The 18353-nt window shown below is 48.5% G+C and overlaps 5 protein-coding genes across 5 annotated transcripts; 2 read left to right on the top strand and 3 right to left on the bottom strand.

Moving 5' to 3' along the window:
* Window positions 1–1813: 1813 nt before the first annotated feature.
* Window positions 1814–8371, top strand: TRUGW13939_03504 (uncharacterized protein; the record flags this gene model as incomplete). The annotated part of the gene is made up of 16 exons (XM_035486685.1): window positions 1814–1876; window positions 1948–2679; window positions 2731–2811; window positions 2883–3186; window positions 3241–3414; window positions 3471–3557; window positions 3617–4085; window positions 4141–4488; window positions 4817–4993; window positions 5054–5350; window positions 5410–6391; window positions 6743–6814; window positions 6870–7313; window positions 7376–7670; window positions 7727–7824; window positions 7883–8371. 16 exons carry the CDS (start codon window positions 1814–1816, stop codon window positions 8369–8371), a joined length of 5112 nt encoding a protein of 1703 aa, XP_035342578.1.
* A 234-nt stretch (window positions 8372–8605) lies between these two features.
* On the bottom strand, window positions 8606–9863 carry TRUGW13939_03503 (uncharacterized protein; the record flags this gene model as incomplete). The annotated part of the gene is made up of 6 exons (XM_035486684.1): window positions 8606–8930; window positions 8992–9395; window positions 9460–9490; window positions 9550–9665; window positions 9742–9780; window positions 9861–9863. The coding sequence occupies 6 exons, from the start codon at window positions 9861–9863 to the stop codon at window positions 8606–8608; spliced, it is 918 nt and encodes a 305-aa protein (XP_035342577.1).
* A 486-nt stretch (window positions 9864–10349) lies between these two features.
* On the top strand, window positions 10350–11617 carry TRUGW13939_03502 (uncharacterized protein; the record flags this gene model as incomplete). The annotated part of the gene is made up of 4 exons (XM_035486683.1): window positions 10350–10466; window positions 10527–11342; window positions 11447–11546; window positions 11598–11617. 4 exons carry the CDS (start codon window positions 10350–10352, stop codon window positions 11615–11617), a joined length of 1053 nt encoding a protein of 350 aa, XP_035342576.1.
* A 1041-nt stretch (window positions 11618–12658) lies between these two features.
* On the bottom strand, window positions 12659–14385 carry TRUGW13939_03501 (uncharacterized protein; the record flags this gene model as incomplete). Its single annotated transcript, XM_035486682.1, has 3 exons — window positions 12659–12747; window positions 12821–13977; window positions 14045–14385. The coding sequence occupies 3 exons, from the start codon at window positions 14383–14385 to the stop codon at window positions 12659–12661; spliced, it is 1587 nt and encodes a 528-aa protein (XP_035342575.1).
* A 930-nt stretch (window positions 14386–15315) lies between these two features.
* On the bottom strand, window positions 15316–16933 carry TRUGW13939_03500 (uncharacterized protein; the record flags this gene model as incomplete). Its single annotated transcript, XM_035486681.1, has 6 exons — window positions 15316–15336; window positions 15388–15652; window positions 15706–16055; window positions 16115–16250; window positions 16318–16354; window positions 16408–16933. Coding segments are annotated over 6 exons (1335 nt in total), but the record flags the coding sequence as incomplete, so codon positions are not given.
* Between the last annotated feature and the right edge of the window lie 1420 nt (window positions 16934–18353).

The following is an 18353-nucleotide window of genomic DNA, read 5'->3' as shown; positions in this document are numbered from 1 at the left end:
GCGAGAAGAAGCGAGAGAGTGGGATGTGTATGTGTATGTGTATGTGTATAAGAGTCTGAGCGAACGAGAGTAAAAGAGAGAGGATGAAGCAAGAGATTGATGGGGGGGGAGAAAGGAGGGCAAGGGGTCGCTAGGAGACGACAAGCAGCATGGTGCACTGTTATTATTATGATCGCGGATGTTGTTGACAGAAACGAGGGTTTGAGCCAGGCCGGGCTGGGGAAGTTCGCGCTAGGGGACGGACAACAACACACACACTGCAACCAGCGGCCGAGCTGGGAAGGCAGCCCGACTATCATTTATTACTACGACTATTGTTATCGCATTATTGCTACTATCGCATCGTCTGTGTAGTCAATTCTCTTTTCAATCGCTTTTCAGTTCTTTCACTACTCTTCCAGCCAGGTCCCAGTTTTAAAATTTCCGGTTCCCTGCTCTTTGGGTGATTATTACGCCAGGAACAATGGAAAATTGCACCGCCAAGGAGGGAGTGGGTACACACGTTGCAAAATTAACAAGGAAAAGAAAAACCTTTAATTCGATAAGACGAGCGCACAGCCGATTCATCCAATGACGCGAGTCTTGTGCGCTGGTTCAGCAAGCCATCCCTTGCAGCGAGCCGGGTTTTGCTAGGCATAATATTAATAGCTCGAGGGCCAGCCTTACAGGAGCACCTCGTACTAACACTAGTACTAGTAGTGCTAGTAATAACTTATAAGATCGCAATTTGCCGGCCACGACGCCGAGGATTCTGCTTTAATTTCCTGGCGGCGCCGTGATTGGGCGGGGCAGCAGTTCGTCAGCCCGGATCGATGAGGTCGTATCTGCTTATCCTGAGCGCCTTACTACTTAGTACTGGCTAGCAGGACTAAGTCGCAGTGGAATGCGGCTGAGACGGCCGCTGGCAATTCCTCCCGTACATACTACAGACATACAGATGTACTCTTTCTGTACGGAATACGGACGGATACGGCCATTGTTCCGCAATAACCAAGATAGAATTATGGCCGAATGCGGCTAGTCTCGATCCCTCTCGTGGCTAAACTCTCCGAGCCGTGCGCGCAGCCAATCAGTAACCGAGAATGGCCTCTAGATGGGGCATTTTTATCTCACAGAGCCAATGAGCGGCCAGGCGATCGGGGGGCTCTGGAGTAAGGAGTGGCCAATAATACGCCGTATTGGAGGCACAGCAAGTATATTACAGACTGCATGCTTCTGCTATTTACGATGATTATTATGACTGTGAGATAGTCGGGTCGGCAATTCTATAACAATAATAATAACAATAATAGATCTCTGTCACTAGCGCTGAAATGCTTTGATCTCAATTGCGTCACGTCGGTGGGTCGGCCTTGTTTGGGCAAGATGTGCTAGACTGCTATCGCGACCAACAAAGGCTGAGTTCAAAAAGCCTAGAGCTGTAATAATAATAACTAACTACTACTAGCCCGTTTCACCTTCCGAATTGGAGTACGGACTACGAATGCATGTGCCAGAGCTGAAAGCTAACCATTATTAACGATTAGCCAATGCGTGAATATTCTCATAATCTTATTTCTTGCAGCCAAGTAGAATGATACATTGTCTTTTTTTTTTCTTTAAAAAAACCATACTATTACATAGTGTTTAATAGAGAAATAATATTAATATAATAAGAAAAAATCTCAAAGACCTGCTACAGGGCCGCTGATTGGCCACCGGGGCCCACAGCGCTCGCCGCCAACCCCACCACGAAAGTTGACGTTCACCAGAGCTTCAATAATATTAATCCATTATTGCCTCTTGGAAGCACTGCTTGTAAAAACTGCCCGTCATGGAGGCGGAACTTCAAGCTCAAATCCCTGGCCTGGACCGGGTCGTCTCCGAATATTCTGTGGTAAGTCCACCCAATTCACAACCGCACCGTCGAAAAAAAAAAATACATGACTGAACCGCCTCTTAACACAGGGCTATCTTACCCATGCCTCACATGCCTATGTGGAGGATGTCGATGCCAATTCTCCCTCGCCGCTGTCCGAAGCCGCCGAAGCCGTTGTAGAAATCCTCATCTCCGCGTCCGGCGATTTTTCGCCAGAGAACGAAAAGGCCATTCGGAATTTGGTGGAGAAGTTTATATCCTCGCTCAACGCCGCCGATGGAGTCGATGCCGAGCGGCGACAGATGCCCTTTGCCGCCAAAAAGCTGGACCAGACCATCAACGTGGGCCTGCAGAAGAATGTATCCTCTACGATGGGCTTGGTGGGCGGCACAACTGACCTGGAGTCTGCCTCGACGCGCAAAGTCGAATCCCGTGTCGACCGGAAGAAGCTCGAAAAGGCGGAGCGTAAGATTAGGGCCAAACAGGATAAGAAGACCTTGAAGAATGTCGAGTATGAAGCATCCCGACTACTCGACCAGCCCGATAGCACCCAGTCCTACGAAGAGTTCTTCATGGCCGTCAATCCTCTGCAGTTGGGAGCAGATGCCCAGTCCAAGAGTAAGGATATCAAGGTCGACGGCATAGATATCACTATAGGCGGCCTGCGCATCCTTATGGATGCCTCCTTATCGCTGTCCTACGGCCGACGATATGGTCTGGTTGGTCAGAACGGTATCGGAAAGTCTACTTTGCTTCGTGCCTTGAGCCGCAGAGAAGTCGCAATTCCCACCCATATTTCTATTCTTCATGTTGAACAAGAGGTGTGTTTTTTCCAACTATCTTTACAGCTCTTTACTAATATCCGGTTTCAGATTACTGGTGATGACACGCCCGCCCTTCAAGCGGTCTTGGATGCCGATGTCTGGCGAAAACACCTTCTTCAAGAGCAAGATGTCAGTCCTACCATGCTTTATCCACTAACTCTCGTCTCTAAACGTTCATATCTAACTGAAATGATATGCAGAAAATCACCAAGAAACTTTCCGATATAGACGCCGAAAGATCCTCCTTGGCAGACACATCAAAAGATGCTGCCAGACTTGACCATGAGAGGGACGGCTTTGATATTACGCTCGCTGATATCCATACAAAACTTGCGGAGATGGAATCGGATAAAGCCGAGTCTCGTGCTGCCAGCATCTTGGCCGGTCTTGGTTTTTCCACAGAACGACAACAATTTGCCACAAAGACCTTCTCTGGTGGTTGGAGGATGAGATTGGCGCTTGCTCGTGCACTGTTCTGCGAACCCGATCTTCTCTTGCTTGACGGTATGCTTTCTCTTTGACTCTGTTAAATCCACAAACCATGCTAATCCCCAACAGAACCTTCAAACATGTTGGATGTTCCATCCATCACCTTCTTGTCAAACTACCTTCAAGGATATCCCAGTACCGTTTTAGTTGTTTCCCACGATCGTTCTTTCTTGAACGAGGTAGCCACCGATATAATCCACCAGCACTCGGAGAGACTGGATTACTACAAGGGATCTAATTTCGGTAAGATTATCGCTTTCACGATCCTCCTCTTCAGGCGTCTAACATGGACTGTATAGATTCTTTCTACGCAACCAAGGAAGAACGAAGGAAGAACGCCAAGCGTGAATATGAGAACCAAATGGCTCAAAGGGCACATTTGCAAGGTTAGTCAGCTCGAGAATTTCTCGTTTCTGTACCGCAATATCAACTAACACGTCTACAGCTTTCATCGACAAGTTCCGCTACAACGCTGCCAAGTCCTCGGAAGCCCAATCGAGAATCAAAAAGCTGGAGCGTATGCCTATTCTGCAAGCTCCGGAGAGCGAATATATCGTGCACTTTAAATTCCCAGAGGTTGAAAAGCTTTCTCCCCCAATCATTCAAATGACAGACGTCGCCTTTGGCTACACAAAGGACAAACCCTTACTTCGAAATGTCGATTTGGATGTACAACTCGATTCTCGTATTGGTATCGTTGGTCCAAACGGTGCTGGAAAAACTACAGTGTTGAAACTTCTTATTGGCCAACTTCAGCCTACCAGCGGGTTGATTTCTCAGAATCCCCGACTGCGAGTTGGTTACTTTGCTCAGCACCATGTTGATGCTCTGGATCTGAATGATAGTGCCGTTGGGTTTATGTCGAAGAACTACCATGGCAGAACTGACGAAGAATATCGTCGACACCTTGGCGCGTGAGTTACATGAACACTCGAATTGATGTCATTCAAAACAACTAACATGGCATAGGTTTGGCATTACTGGTATGACCGGCCTTCAGAAACTGGGCCTGCTCTCTGGAGGTCAAAAGTCCCGTGTTGCATTCGCCTGCCTGTCGCTCACCAATCCTCACATTCTGGTACTGGACGAGCCTTCCAATCACTTGGATATCGAAGCCATGGATGCCCTGTCAGACGCCCTCAGGAATTTTGAAGGAGGCGTTCTCATGGTGTCTCACGACGTGACCATGCTCCAAAATGTCTGCACTAGCCTCTGGGTTTGTGACGATGGCCATGTCGCCAAGTTTGACGGAGACGTCAATGCCTACAAGAAGAAGATTTCTGCCCAGGCCGATGCGGCAGGTGTCGCCAGGGCCCAGTAAATATATATTTTCTAGAGCATAGCGTATCAAAACAAAAGGATATATTTCATGACATTTAATTCATTCTTGCTGCGATCTTGCTCTGGAATATGTCTATATATAGGATAGCGTGTAGCCAATGATAGTTGGCCTGTGGGGCGCCGATCACGGGCCTTCCTTCCGTATCAGACTGGACCATGACAACGACACCAACAACCAACAGTGCACATCTCAGTTGTTAGCAATTCTGAATTGCTAACACGGTAATGCCAGTGATGACTTGAGTCGTTTGGCTGCGTAAAATCTCATAATTTCTGCATTTGACTAACGTACCTCCTTGGTGAGAGGATACGCTATGGGGGACCGAAACGCTGTGGACGAGCCACTCTTGGCCAACAATGCCGATGCTGTTGAAGAGACTATCCATGACCTTCCAGAAACATTGTCCAATGATATAGGAGGTTTTTTTATCTGGACATTGACCCTTTCCGCAGGGATCAGTGGTCTCTTATTTGGCTATGAGTATGAAAATAGGAAGAGAGCGCACTGTATAGTTTTTGTGGACGCTGACTTCATTTTTAGTACTGGTGTTATATCCGCAACTCTTGTCTCCATCAAGGCGGATCTATCGGGAGAAGTCCTGACTACCATGCAAAAGAGCGTTATAACCTCTTCCACAAGCTTATTCGCTCTGTTTGCGAGCCCCCTCGCTGGCGTATTTGCCGACAGAGTCGGCCGAAAATACGTTATTCTTGTAGCTGATGTGCTTTTTACTATGGGAGCACTGGTTCAAGCACTGGCGTCGACGGTCTTTGGTATGGTTGTAGGGCGAAGTATAGTCGGTTTAGCGGTGGGAGCTGCCAGTATGGTGGCGCCTTTGTGAGTCGGCCCGTCTACTCTACAGAGTTCATTATTGTGTGTGCTAACTTAGTGACCAGATACATATCAGAGCTTGCTCCCTCGGAGCTACGCGGGAGACTGGTGACAATATTGAGTCTCTTTATAACCGGCGGTCAAGTCGTTGCATACGTCATCGGCTGGCTCTTTTCGTACATGCCCGGTGGCTGGCGTTGGATTGTTGGACTTGGTGTTGTTCCTGCCCTGGGGCAACTTGTTCTTTTGGCCTTTCTTCCCGAATCTCCTAGGTGGCTTGTCCAAGCGGGTCGCAGCGCTCAAGCAAAGGCAGTCTTGATAAGGGTTCTCGGTTCAGACCCGCAAGCTGAACGGAAGGCGGCCAAAGTGCTGAGAGCGATTGAGGACAATGTCTCAGAGGAGACAGCTGAGCTTGGTTCGGCCAAGACCAGTGGACTCAACAAAGCCAAGCGAACGTTGATTGAGCTCTGTGGAGTTGGCGGCAACCGACGAGCCTTGATCATTGCTATGATGCTTCAAGCCCTTCAACAGCTTTGTGGCTTTAACAGCCTGATGTATTTCTCGGCCACGATTTTCCAGGCTCTTTCATTTTCATCTCCAACACTAACTTCTTTGGCCGTTGCCGGAACGAACTTTCTCTTCACGCTGCTTGCATTTTCTCTGATTGACCGCATCGGCCGACGTCGCATTCTACTTCTGTCCATCCCATTCATGATAATTGCATTGCTTTGTTGTGCACTTGCATTTTATGGGCTTGATTCGACACATTCGTTATCATTATCTGACAAAGATCAAGCAGAGCCATCGGGGACATCGTCGATTCCATTACTCATCTTACTTTTTATTACCATGTACACAGCTGCATATGCAGTAGGTCTGGGAAACGTACCATGGCAACAATCAGAATTATTCCCTCTGTCTGTACGCTCGCTTGGGTCTGCTCTGGCCACAGCAACAAACTGGGGCTCCAATTTTGTCGTCGGTCTCACATTTCTTTCCATGATGGAAACGCTCTCGCCTGGATGGACGTTTGTTGTATATGCATTGGTATGCACTATTGGGTTGTATTGTGTATGGCTGATCTATCCAGAGATGAGTGGTCTGAGCCTGGAGGAAGTCAAGGACCTCTTGAGTGATGGATGGGGTGTTGAAGAGAGTTTGAAAAGACGCAATTCAAGGGGTTGACAAATTCATTCTGTCAGTTGTTAAATTTCAAAAGTTGGGCTAGTCACCTATGTTTCTTCTTGACTTCATTCTAGACGAATTGTTTTTATATTATAGACATGTTCAATTTATCTTCATCACACATTAACCCTTTCTCATCTATAATCACCTGTTCAGAAGCCTATTAGCACCAAAGTGCTGAGGACTATCGACCCTTACCCTCACAAATGATAGCTAGTTCTGTCTCATTTTCCCATCACACAACTTATGGCTGGCCAAAGCCCCATCTTCCGGCTCCCCACTGAGGTAAGCTTCACTCAACCCTCAACCAGCAAGACTAGCACTAAACAACCTGCCTTAGATTGTTCAGCACATCGCTAGCTTTCTTTTCGATGACGACCTGTGTGCTTTTTCTCGTGCCTGCGTCTCCTTTGCAGCACAGGTACTGCCCCCTAATTCCTCGGTTTGGAGGAGCAAATTCGAGGACCAGTATGACTCGGTACGGCACTACACAAGCGCGCAGTTAAAGGTCGAATACCAGACAAGAGCGCTTGTTCTTTCGCATGCGATCTCGTTTCGGCACGGAGAGACAGAACAAGGGTATCTGTGGCTCGAGGTCTTGCAGACTCTGTTACTGGAAGCCCTTTTCTACACCGGCAGTGGGGATTCTTTTCAGCCTCTGTCAAAAAACCTGGAGAGGATTGCGGAGGTGATTCAACAAACTGATTTCCTGTCGAGACCTATTACTGGATATGGCGATCAAACGGTGTCGGAGCCGTCTGGTCTCTTCTGTGCCGTTCAGCTGGTAAGCCTTCCCTGGCATAACATTGGGGTAAAAGTATTTTTTTTGCTAATTCCTCATGTTAGTGCCTCACTCACTTATCCTTCAACACAAGCTATTCTCGGTCGTGCTCACGAGACGATTACAACATTGAGTATGTTTACTCTTATAACTCCCTCTTTCACATACCGCTCGTCGATAAAGGCAAGGTGGACTTGAAGATGTTGTTGCACGTACGCAACTTTTGGCAGCGGCATTTTACCAGTCCTCTCGAAGATACCTTTTTGAAATCGTACCAGGATATTGGTGAGAGACCTGACACTTGGACTTGCCCATTTGAACAGAGGGATACATTCAAGACTTACTGGTTCGGGTATTATTGTAGGTGCAACCTGTTTCTTTTTTGTTTGTATTCAGATTTTGCTAACCTTTTCTAGCATTTATTCATCCTTACCCAGGAACCGCCAAAGATCTGAAGAGTCGCCAAACAAGCGCTGATTTAGGGGAACACGCAGCAGCCGATAACTGCGCAAACGTACGTCTTTTCGAATGGGTATCCTCATGTCATAGAGTATTCTAACGTTCTTCTCTAGTCTCTAAGCTTTGAAACCGACGATAATCCTCAGAACTGGCCACATTTGGTCAACGAGATCATTCCCATGTCAGTCGATTGTCCGAAAAGAGTGTTCTTCCGGGGCACACAGACATACTACAACAGCACAGGTAGTATTTCCGAGATCTTCCTCGTCCGAGGTTTCCTTGAGCCTATTGCTGATCCGCAAGGAGGCATTCCCGGCTGGACTCGTGTCTGCTTCATCAGTTATGACGCCAATCGAGACGTGCTCGGTACCTTTGCCCAGGAAGACGATGGCCGGACTGGACAGCAGCATGAATCCACACATTCTTCTTTCCCTGACGAAGATTGGCCCCCTGTCGATTTGGATTCGAGTTTTCACCAGATTTATGGAGCAGAGGGCGTAATCTTACCAGGGGGGAGGATTATGTTGGGACAGTGGTTGGATGTCCACGACGAGGGATTTCTGGGCTGTGCTCGAGGGCCTTTTGTATATTGGGATGCGTAACGGCGGTTCTTTTATATACCATGGTTTCTGGTTATTTTTGAGTGGATTTAAGCTAGATCAGGATTTAATCATTTCTATTGATCTTGGCCTTTTATTTATAGGATACAGTTCCTTAATATTGATATGTAATCAATCCCTTTTTAACATTCCAGGTATGAACGACGTAAAAAAGACGACTTGAAACGTTTGTATAAAGAGCTATGGGAAAATCTGACCAAATAATTAATCGTGCATCTATTCTTCAATATCCTTGACCTTTTCCCACTGGCCCTTGAGGTTCTCCTTCCAGAGTGTGACTTTATTGTCGCCACCACTGACGGCCAGGATGTTACCGCTCAAGCTCCAGCTGACACGCCACAGAACCGTGTCGAATTCGAGAACGGTACTCGACCACTGGCCGGGAGCCGATGCGTCCGAGGTCCAGATGCGAACAGTCTTGTCTTGGGAGGCGGAGGCGATGTATGACTTGGAAAGAATGCTCGGGGACCAGGCAACATCTCGGACCCAATCCGAATGTCCTTCCAAAGTCTGTACGGGGTTGTATGTTTTGGATTCATGGCTACAAAAAAAAGTCTCTTGTTAGCCTTGATTTCCTGTCTAGCGGAATGATAAGTTCGTACCTATAGTCCCAAATCTTGACCGAGTTGTCACTGCCGCCAGTGACAAATCTCCGTTGTTGACCGGGCCCTGGGTTTGCGCTGATCAAGCTACCAGGGGATGCAGCTGGCGCCCAACTCACAGAGTTGACGCCCATGCCATGAGCATGGAACATTTGATGGGTCCAGCTGTTGTCGCGGAATTCGAGTACACTGACCTGGCCGTCTGACGAGGCACAAGCAAGAAGACATCCGCTTTCATGAGGAGCCCACGAAATAATATTGACGGACGCAGTATGGAGAGAAAATTCAAAGACTTTGGCCCAGGGGCTTCCGCTAGTTGCTGCGCTGGAGGGTTGCTCGCGCCAGATCAACACCTTGCCATCGTAGGACGAGGACGCCAGGATTGTGCCGAATTTCGGATGCGCCTAGAAGTCGGAGATATATTAGCATGTCATGTACTCAAAACGAAATAGATAAGAGCCAACATACCCAAGCAACACACCATACTGCACCTTCATGTCTGCGATTCACAAAGCATTAGTGTTCTGGAAGACGTGCAGGAAAGCAGCTCGAGCTTACCCTTTCAAAGTGTCGACAAGCCTGTGGGACTCGCCCTCGACTTCAAAGATCTTGATCGTCTTGTCGGACGAACATGTTGCTAGTCGTCGGCCGTAGTAGTCGAGAGTGGCATCGTGCTATAATTCGCAATCAGTTTCACAAAGGCACCACCAAAGAACCGATAATCGCCGTCGCTAATAGAAGCCAACATACAATCATATCATCGTGGCCGGAGTTAGGAATGGTTTGTGCCTGTAGTTCTCTCATTGTTAGCTAGGTTCAGACCAGGTAGACCGTATGGGGCAGGAAGAACATGGGAGCTTCGCACGCACCATAGCTGACGATGAACCCAAAGGAAACCGCAGATCGTTTCGCAATTAATTTCTGGCGCTCCTTGCACGCTGGAAGAGCGAAGTGACAAGAGGGAATGGCGTTGCTGGGGAGCGCGATGTCATCGAGGTGAATAAATACGCCCCGTAATTGAAATGCGGGCGACTTGGCCGCACTTTCCAAACAGGACGCGGTGGCTGCCTCACGGATCAGGCACCCAAAAGAGCTCGCCCCGGCCTTATCTTATCGGCGACACCGGGCCCCCGCGAGACTTTGGACCTCGGTCTGGCGCCCGGTTAACACGACGTGACATTGCTCTCGGTCTGTCTCCCTTTTTCACTCCTACATCCACCCTTCCTTGTCCGCAGACGACCTGTATTTGACCGCGCCGACGGCCTTTATCTATATCTTTATGCGAATCCGACTTCGAGTGAACGAGGGTGGCGTATTTGGACTTCGGCATACTTCCGTCTGAGAACACTCGCAGCATCATGGCCGACGCTTTGTGTGGGCCGTCAAACGCCCTTCAAAACTTCCAGAAACACACAGCAGTCGATAGGACACTGCAGCAGGATAGGCTGATCAACCGCCAGTCTCCCGGCCAACAGGTAGGTGTTCTATGGTGAAGACGACTCCCCATCGCCACGGCATTGACATGTGCTTTTTAGGGGTTCCGCTCGCAACATCCCAATGCCAATGTTCTTGACTCTGAATTTCAAACCTTCGAGAATAACTTTGCCGGAAATGCTCCTATGCTAGAACGGCCCGGCCCATTCGGCGCCCCCGTGCATGCCCCATCACATCCTGCTTTCGCAGCCGATGCTAGCGACTGGGCGTCCGATTTTCAGAATCTGAGGCTGTCGGGACCTTCCCAGAATATACACCAGCAACAAATAAGACCGGGGCCAGCGCAAAATGCTGTACACTCAGAGGGCTGGCAACATGAATTTGCTAGGCATCAACAGCAAAACAGCCACAATCCCATGACACAATCGACACCAATGTCGAATTTCCAAACCCCTTTTCAGCCTTCCTATCGCATGAACACTGGAGCCATGGGGCAGTTTCAAACAAACCAGGAGCCTGTACAAGCAAACCTGAGCCATGCAAAGGAACCAGCCGCATTTGATGAGAGTGCCTTCGAGGCTGCGTTCGAGCATGTGCAAGCCGAAGTAGATCAACAACAGACGACAACGGAGCAAGTTCAAAGCACGGAATTAGACGAAACGCAAATAGAGTCCGAGCGTACAGAGCTGGGTGTTGACGATCAGATCAGAATCGGCTCTGATTTGATCACAAATACTTCGGATGCCAATGTTCAAGAACAAAAACAAGACCCAGACGAACTAGCAAGAACCGCCGGGAGCTTGCTCGAAAGTCTCAGCCACGAAAATAGCAAGAAGTTTCAAGAGAGCAATTTCCTCGCCCTGATGCGCCGAATTCGGGATCGCGAGGTTCACATTGAAGGCGATGAGTTTCGCGAAGTCAGTACCCACCCGTGATCTTCGGTATTATTCCGGAGTGGCGTGGTCGCCGGTACAAAATTTGTCAACTGCTTGATACATGGCCTTACTGACTTGTCTTCCAGTCGTCGCAGCCGTTGCATCCAGGGGGGAGAAGCTATCCCGGAGCATTCGATACTAGGAACACGCGTGTCGACGATGGCAGGCCCACGAGCAGTACTGCAGGTGGGTTATGAGTGATTATTCATTACACCAGTCCTTTCTAACAAGGTTCAGATCCACAGCATCCTCAATAATCCCTGCCACTGCGCTTCTTTCCGCTGATATCTTGCTGCCGTAGGAATACTCAGTGAAAAGAGGGACGCAAACGACCGAGAGGGACCCGATTCGCTCTCAATTCTTAGGCCGAGTATAAGCAAGATTTTCGACGAAGCATCAAAACATGGAACTGCGTCTCCTCTGAATTGTACATATGACTTTTGGACGATCCCTAGCTGATCCGCTGTTTTATCCTGCATATCAAGCCATGCTATTTATTGCTTGTTTTTTTGGACATGTATTATATACCCCTCTTTACCTTTACATATGACTACTATTAAGCCAAAGCAGCTACTAGTATCACTTGAAGTTTTCTATGATCAGAATAATTTTCCATTCGGCAACTGTACCTCAAGGAGCTAAATATGCTTGACTATCAAAACATATCTTTTTTTATCCTTTGCAAAAGAACAATCAGCAAGAAAGAGAAATGAAAATATCACAATAAGCCGGTTACACAACGTTTATAGAAGAAAACAGTCCGTGACTCGGGGAAAAAATGCATTAGACATGAATCGCGAGGGTCCAGTGCTAACATGTTGTACAAGTCTTCCTCTCGATAAGGGAAGGGGAAAAAGAAGAAGGCATTGTAAAAAGAATTGATAAATCAATTAAAAGAGCAAGGGAAACAAAATCAAAACCGTTTTGTTTATAAACGCCATAACCATATTATACGTTAACCAAAAATCGACCCAGCCACACACAATCCTTCAAAGCACAACTCCGGATTGAAGGGAAAAAGAGAACAAAGGCAACAGAAGAAAGTGATTGATCTGCATTGTACAGATTCAAGGAGAAGAAAAGGGGTTCAGATAGAAACTGTCCTGTCCTACTTAAACCTATGAGAAGAAAGTGAACATGCAAAGTTTAAAAGTGTCGTTGGAGAGGTATATCGTGCCTATGTAGGCCTCGAGTCCATTCGGGCAGGATCTTGTCGCGTTCATATAGAAGTCCGCAATTATGACACAAAGTCTAAGCTTTTAGTTAGCTAGAGAATTTTAAACGAAACAAAGCAAACTTTACCCTTGAACCCGTGGGACCATCTCGGACTGTCCAGACTGCATGGCCGAAAATTCCACAGTTGAAACATCTCCAATGAGCACGTTCACTAATACGAGTCAGCATTTAAAAAAAAATCTGTGATGAAGGATCTGGGAATATTTACGTCTCCATGAGGGTACCACCACCCCCACCATACCCTGCTCCAGAGCCTGTATCAGGAGTGCCACGGCCCCCGGGAGTACCAGACCGGGCTAATGGACTGAGACTGCGGAAGCGTCGCTTTCGCTTACTCCTTTCGCCTCTGCCAAGTGGTGTCTCGCTGTCAACGTCAAAGTAGTTTGTTCTCGAAACTTCGGGGGTGATGCCAGCCGTGGATGAGAATCTAGCCGTTTCTCTTCGAAGACGTCTGATTTGGCGTTCTCGGTCTCCCTCGCGTTTTTCGATCTCTTCCTTGGACAAGGTCTCGACCTTTGGTTCCCACTCATCGCCCAAGCCTTCAGGGTCATACCTCCACCCAGCCTCGGCGCCGTCGGCGGCTTGGTTATCAATTTCGTTTCCATAACCTCCAAGGCCGCTGACCATTCCGCCGCTTTCACACACCTCTTTCTTGAGCTTGAGAACAGCTTCATAAATGCCATGGGAAATTGCACCCACCCATTCACCTGCCAAACCAAGGTCTGCGCAGGTGACTTTGGCGAACTCTTCCGCCATACCAGGAGGGTGCAGGAGGGACCATTCGAATTTGTCGGTGTAGAGCTTATTCTGTAAATTGATGTTCAAGCTTACCACACAACGATATGCGTCGTCAGGGTTCAACAAGCTGTCATTGACAAGAGGCTCTTTGGTCGCGGTGACCGTGTGGTTTCGGCTGTCCGGCGTCATAGCATTGAGAGGAACGGGGGTAGAGGAAACATCTCGCGAGACGCCGGTATTGATATCTATGAAGCTGGTGGGTGGAGCGAGTTGGTTTTGTTGGAACAACGGATGTAATGCCACACCAGCGTATTCTTCGAGCTGCTGCCGAATTTGGGTGGAAATAGCCACGGCTATCCTATTGGCGTCTGGCAAGTCTAAATCTCGAACAAAGGAGGCTGCGAACTCGTCTGGAGTCGCCAAGGCTTCATGAAGATTCCACAAAAATGTATCCTTGATACGATATCCTGGAACAGGCTCTGGCCGTCGATAGCTCGGAAGAGCTGGGGTCAACGCTGGGTCGGGAGCACTCCGAGGAAGAGGAAAGGGCTCCGACGGCTGATGAGCTGGAACTTCAAGATCGATTCTGATAGGGACGAGGGTCAAAGGTAAATGCGTTTGTACCTGCAACTGATCCGAACAGCTGCATAGGGCAGGTTAGCTACCAGCAAACCAGGATTAAACGTTTGAAGTTGGTCTGCAGAACTTACTCTGCGCGAAGAAGTCGCCTTATCATCCAATCCCTGAAAATCCCTTGGACTTCGACTGGCGCATAAATCTCCTTCCCTACCTTCTCTGACAACGGAACTTTGTCAACGCTGGAGTCTTCTCTCCGAAGGCTCCGTAGGCCGGTAGGACGACGTGGGCCTTCACTTTCATCGAAATCTTCATCATCATACCCATCCTCGGCGTAGTTGATTGCGGTTGTACCGCGCTTCGTGGTTCGCGACGGACCGACTTGCGTGGGAGGGATCACGGGTGCAAGCAACGCATTACTGTATTGGCGCAGTCGCGGGGCATAAGAGGTGATGTAGCCTCTGACTGGGGACATGGTGACGATCCGGGTCGCTCAAAGCATGGCCCTGGGCCGGTGACAGCTATGAACAAAATAGCTGGGCGATAATATTATGATTGCGCAAGACCGCTTTGTCTTATATTGGGGAGAAGTGCTCCCGCGCAAATAACACCACGGGGCCGATAGTTTCTGGCGACAACTATCAGCAAGCGCACAAAGGAACGCTTTTCGATGATGTTAGAGCAGAGGCTTTGGCAACAAGAAAGCTAATCGAGGACAGGAAATCAATGCAAACGATGGGGATTGAGTGCACAAAGCTGGGCATTCTCGTTCCTGGCCAGCGGCGCGCGTTTTGCAGGAGCAGAGACGCATCCAAGTGGGCCCGCTCGCTAACCCAATCGGGGGCTCACCCCAACGACAGCTCACGTGATATAGTTTCATATTTGTATATTGCTTGTAAATAAACCAGAGCAAGATGTCTTCGAGCAACAATTATAATACTGCTATTTATACTAAGAGCTTCATAGAGCTCTCTTGGTTACAAAGAACAAGTGAGCATAGTTGGCACCGTGCTAGTTAGTATTCATGTACAATCAAAAGCTGTGGGAATTTCAAAATAATGCAAGACGTGGGCAATTTCTCATCCAAAAAATTTAGACCTCCCAATTCAATTTCAGAAAACGAAGAAAATAGCGTTGACAACGTATAACGAACTGACAAACTTGTGTATGTATGCTCATGAGACGCCTTCCCTGCTAGGTAATCAAAGGGATGTGATGTTAAAGCCACAGAAAAAAAGAAAATAGGAATGTAACAAAAGGAATGGGATATCGTGGGATACAGAGAAGCTGACAGACAAAACAGAAGACACGATGCAAGATGATACTTTAAGAATTCACAGGACACCAATTTGGAATTGCAGCACAGTATTTTTTTAAATGTGCAATTCCACAGTAATGTACCGTATCACCTCAATCCAATGACACTCTGTTGACTAAATTAGCCATGATTTCGGTATAGAATAAAATATGCACTTACCATTTCCAAGGTCCACACTCGGCGAATCCAGACCTTCAACGTCCCCTCTACACCTTCAACGCCATCTAACTCAATGCCCTCCCACCAACAACGTCTGGCGGGCTTTCTCCAGAAGAGCAGAAGCTTCTGGGCCATTCCGGCGGCGGGGTTATTGTTCATATCTCCTCTTATATCGGTACGAAGTTTTGCTAGTGCTAGACTGCAAATTACTGCCTTGTTGGGCTCTGGAGCACGGTGACCCCAAGAATCCTCATGGTTGAAGCCGCTGTGTTTGTTAGCTATGACACTTATGGACAACGTTTTCAACGGTATACTCACCCTGCAGTCAGCATTTCAATGAGATGCTGCTCGGTGCTGCCCACTTCATCGCTTTTCCGAAGACCGGAAAAGATACTGTCCTGCCTCAACAACACCTGAGCGGCAGCACGCTTGACTTCGATCATTTCGCGATATTCTATATCTTGTCGTGGCGGAATAACATAAAAGTCCAGATCCTCACGCAGCACAATAATTCCGGCCCGATCTTGCAACATGTCGCGTGTTGAGCTATGCATCGAATCACTAGCATCCATGTCTGGTGAATTAGACGGTGACGGGGACGCGGATGGAATTGATTGCGCCACAGTGCGGAAGAAATCTAACATGTACTGAAGAGAGTTGGGATCATACTAAAAGTCAAGCTTGTTAGGTATCGTCATTTGGAAGACACAGAATTGGCAGTACTAACGTCTACTGGGTAAATATCACCCTCATGGAAGCCGCCCATGTGCCCGTCAGGCAGTAGTCCATTGGGAAACAAGGACAACAGTACGAATTCCGGTAACGTTAGAAGCTCGTCTCGGGATAGGGTGAATCGCGTGCCCCTGTAAGCGGAAACCACATATTAGCCCCGAGATCCTGGACGTGCCAATGTACTTAAAAGAGTTTCACCTGAGATCAAGTGTAATATGTTCATCTCCATTTACGTCTGTCATGTAGCAGTCAGCAACCTTCCCACAGGAGTGTCCATTTTCCACATACCCCCTAAAGTGTTTATTGGAGGGCCGCCGGATTGTTGAACCTGGGTAATAATACTGGCAGCACCGCCTGCAGCTGCCATTACGTATGAGAACGATTCAAGCGGGCTGAAGCCTTCGGTATAGGGTGGCGGAGGCTCTTGGTCGTCCGGAGTCTTTCCTGATGATTCACCCTTCTGATCTCTGTGTTCAAGAGCTGCTTTGGTATCAGCAACGACCGAAGACTCGGGTTGTGATTCCGGTAGGTCGTCGAGAGGCGGCGGCGGCGGAGGAGGATGAGAAAAGGCCGGAACAGAGGCACCTAGGGCCGCAGTTACCGTTACTTTGGAATGATCGACTTCTTCTTCCTCTTCCGAGTTTGACGCAAAGTAGATCGACGAGAAAGGCGGAGGGAATGGAGACGAGGCGTGCGACGAGGAGGAGGAGGCCTCGGGGAGGGGAGTATGGGTTGGAGGGGATGTGTAACAGTAGTCGTCCTCCACGGTGGCTAAGGATTCAAGCGAAGGCGGCGCCGTAGGAGACGCGCGCCACTATTAATATCGCGTGAGGTTTTTCAAGAATATAGACTCGTTCGCCAGGCCCGGAACAAGTCGAAGGGTCCGTCGCCAAACAACTTTTGGCTTGGATCGCACGATAAGGGGGTTGGTGTCGCGGCGCTAGTGGAGCTCTTCAGGAAGCATGAGCAGTAGGAGGCGTATTGATCGAGATGCGATAGCTGGCGTGGATATATGGTTATGTGCGTTTGTGTTCAATTCCGCAGTAGCGAGCGATGTTTCTCAGAATCCGGGCGAGAGCGACTTGGAAAGAAAGCTGGAGCTGTAACAATGTGACGGACAGCAGATGTGATGGCCGCAGCTGGCGCTTATTAGCCTCCAGGGTCCACTTGACGGGACGTAGCTGTGTTTGTTCTTTGCAAATATTGGCTCTGGTATTATCATTTAAATAATACTACACCTGCATGTTTTTTTAAAGTGTAATTTATATGAGAGTCATATTTCTGCATTCATCCTCGGCCTTTTTTTGTTGGCTTACATGTACGTATGGCTGAGGCTGGCGTACAATTGAAACACTGAATAAGCGCGCCATCAGCGTAGTATTCCATATTGCAATTTCTCGCAAATCTAGATTTAGTAATATGTGTGCCCAATGAGAACAACCCAATCTGATAATAATTACCAGGCTGTTTTTTGCAAACGACTCGACACGACTAGTGCCTCCCCGAACACCAGCATGGGACGGAAGGAGGAAGGAGATCTGTGGGGAAGCCCAGACCAAGCTAGCTACACAGCTCTCGCCATTCTTGATTACACGCCCTCTCTGCCAGCAGCTATGAAGCACCAGATGAATACCGGCAATCATCAGCGTTTATAGTCAATGACCGTCCAGGCGTGCGATCGTTGTCACCGCCGCAAGTCCAGATGCGACAAGGCGCTTCCAGTATGCGGGCAATGCAAGAAAGCGGGGATTGCATGCAGATACGTCGACCGGAAAAAGGAGAGCCGCGAGGTCATTGAGACACTACAGCATCGTCTAAAGCAGGCCGAGGCGACAAATCGTGCATTGGTTGCTAGGTTAGCAACCCGGTCATCCCCTGAAGGACAGGCAGGCGACACACCCGCAGCAAATGATAGCAACGAACGGCACACTGGACATGGAGCTGGTGGCAACGAGGTTATCGAGGAAGTCTCTTTCCTGTCAGTTCAAGCCGGCGGCGAAAGACATTTTCTTGGCTCAGCCAGCGGTGTGTTGTTTGCAGATCTGGTCAACGGAGCAGTCCAAGCCACCGGCAACTGTCAAGGCAACAGAGCATGTTCGCAGAGAGAAAGCACTACTCGCTTATCCAGTGTTGGACCTACATCTTTATCATCTACGCAGTCTGTTGAAGCATTGCCTCTGCCTCCGGAGAGAGTCGCTCGCGAATTACATCGAGCGTACTTTGAACATGATCAT

Source organism: Talaromyces rugulosus, chromosome II, assembly GCF_013368755.1.
Source record: "Talaromyces rugulosus chromosome II, complete sequence".
NCBI classification, from domain to species: Eukaryota; Fungi; Ascomycota; class Eurotiomycetes; order Eurotiales; family Trichocomaceae; genus Talaromyces; species Talaromyces rugulosus.
Note: the sequence above shows the minus strand (reverse complement) of the source record. Positions and strands in the feature narration are given on the sequence as shown.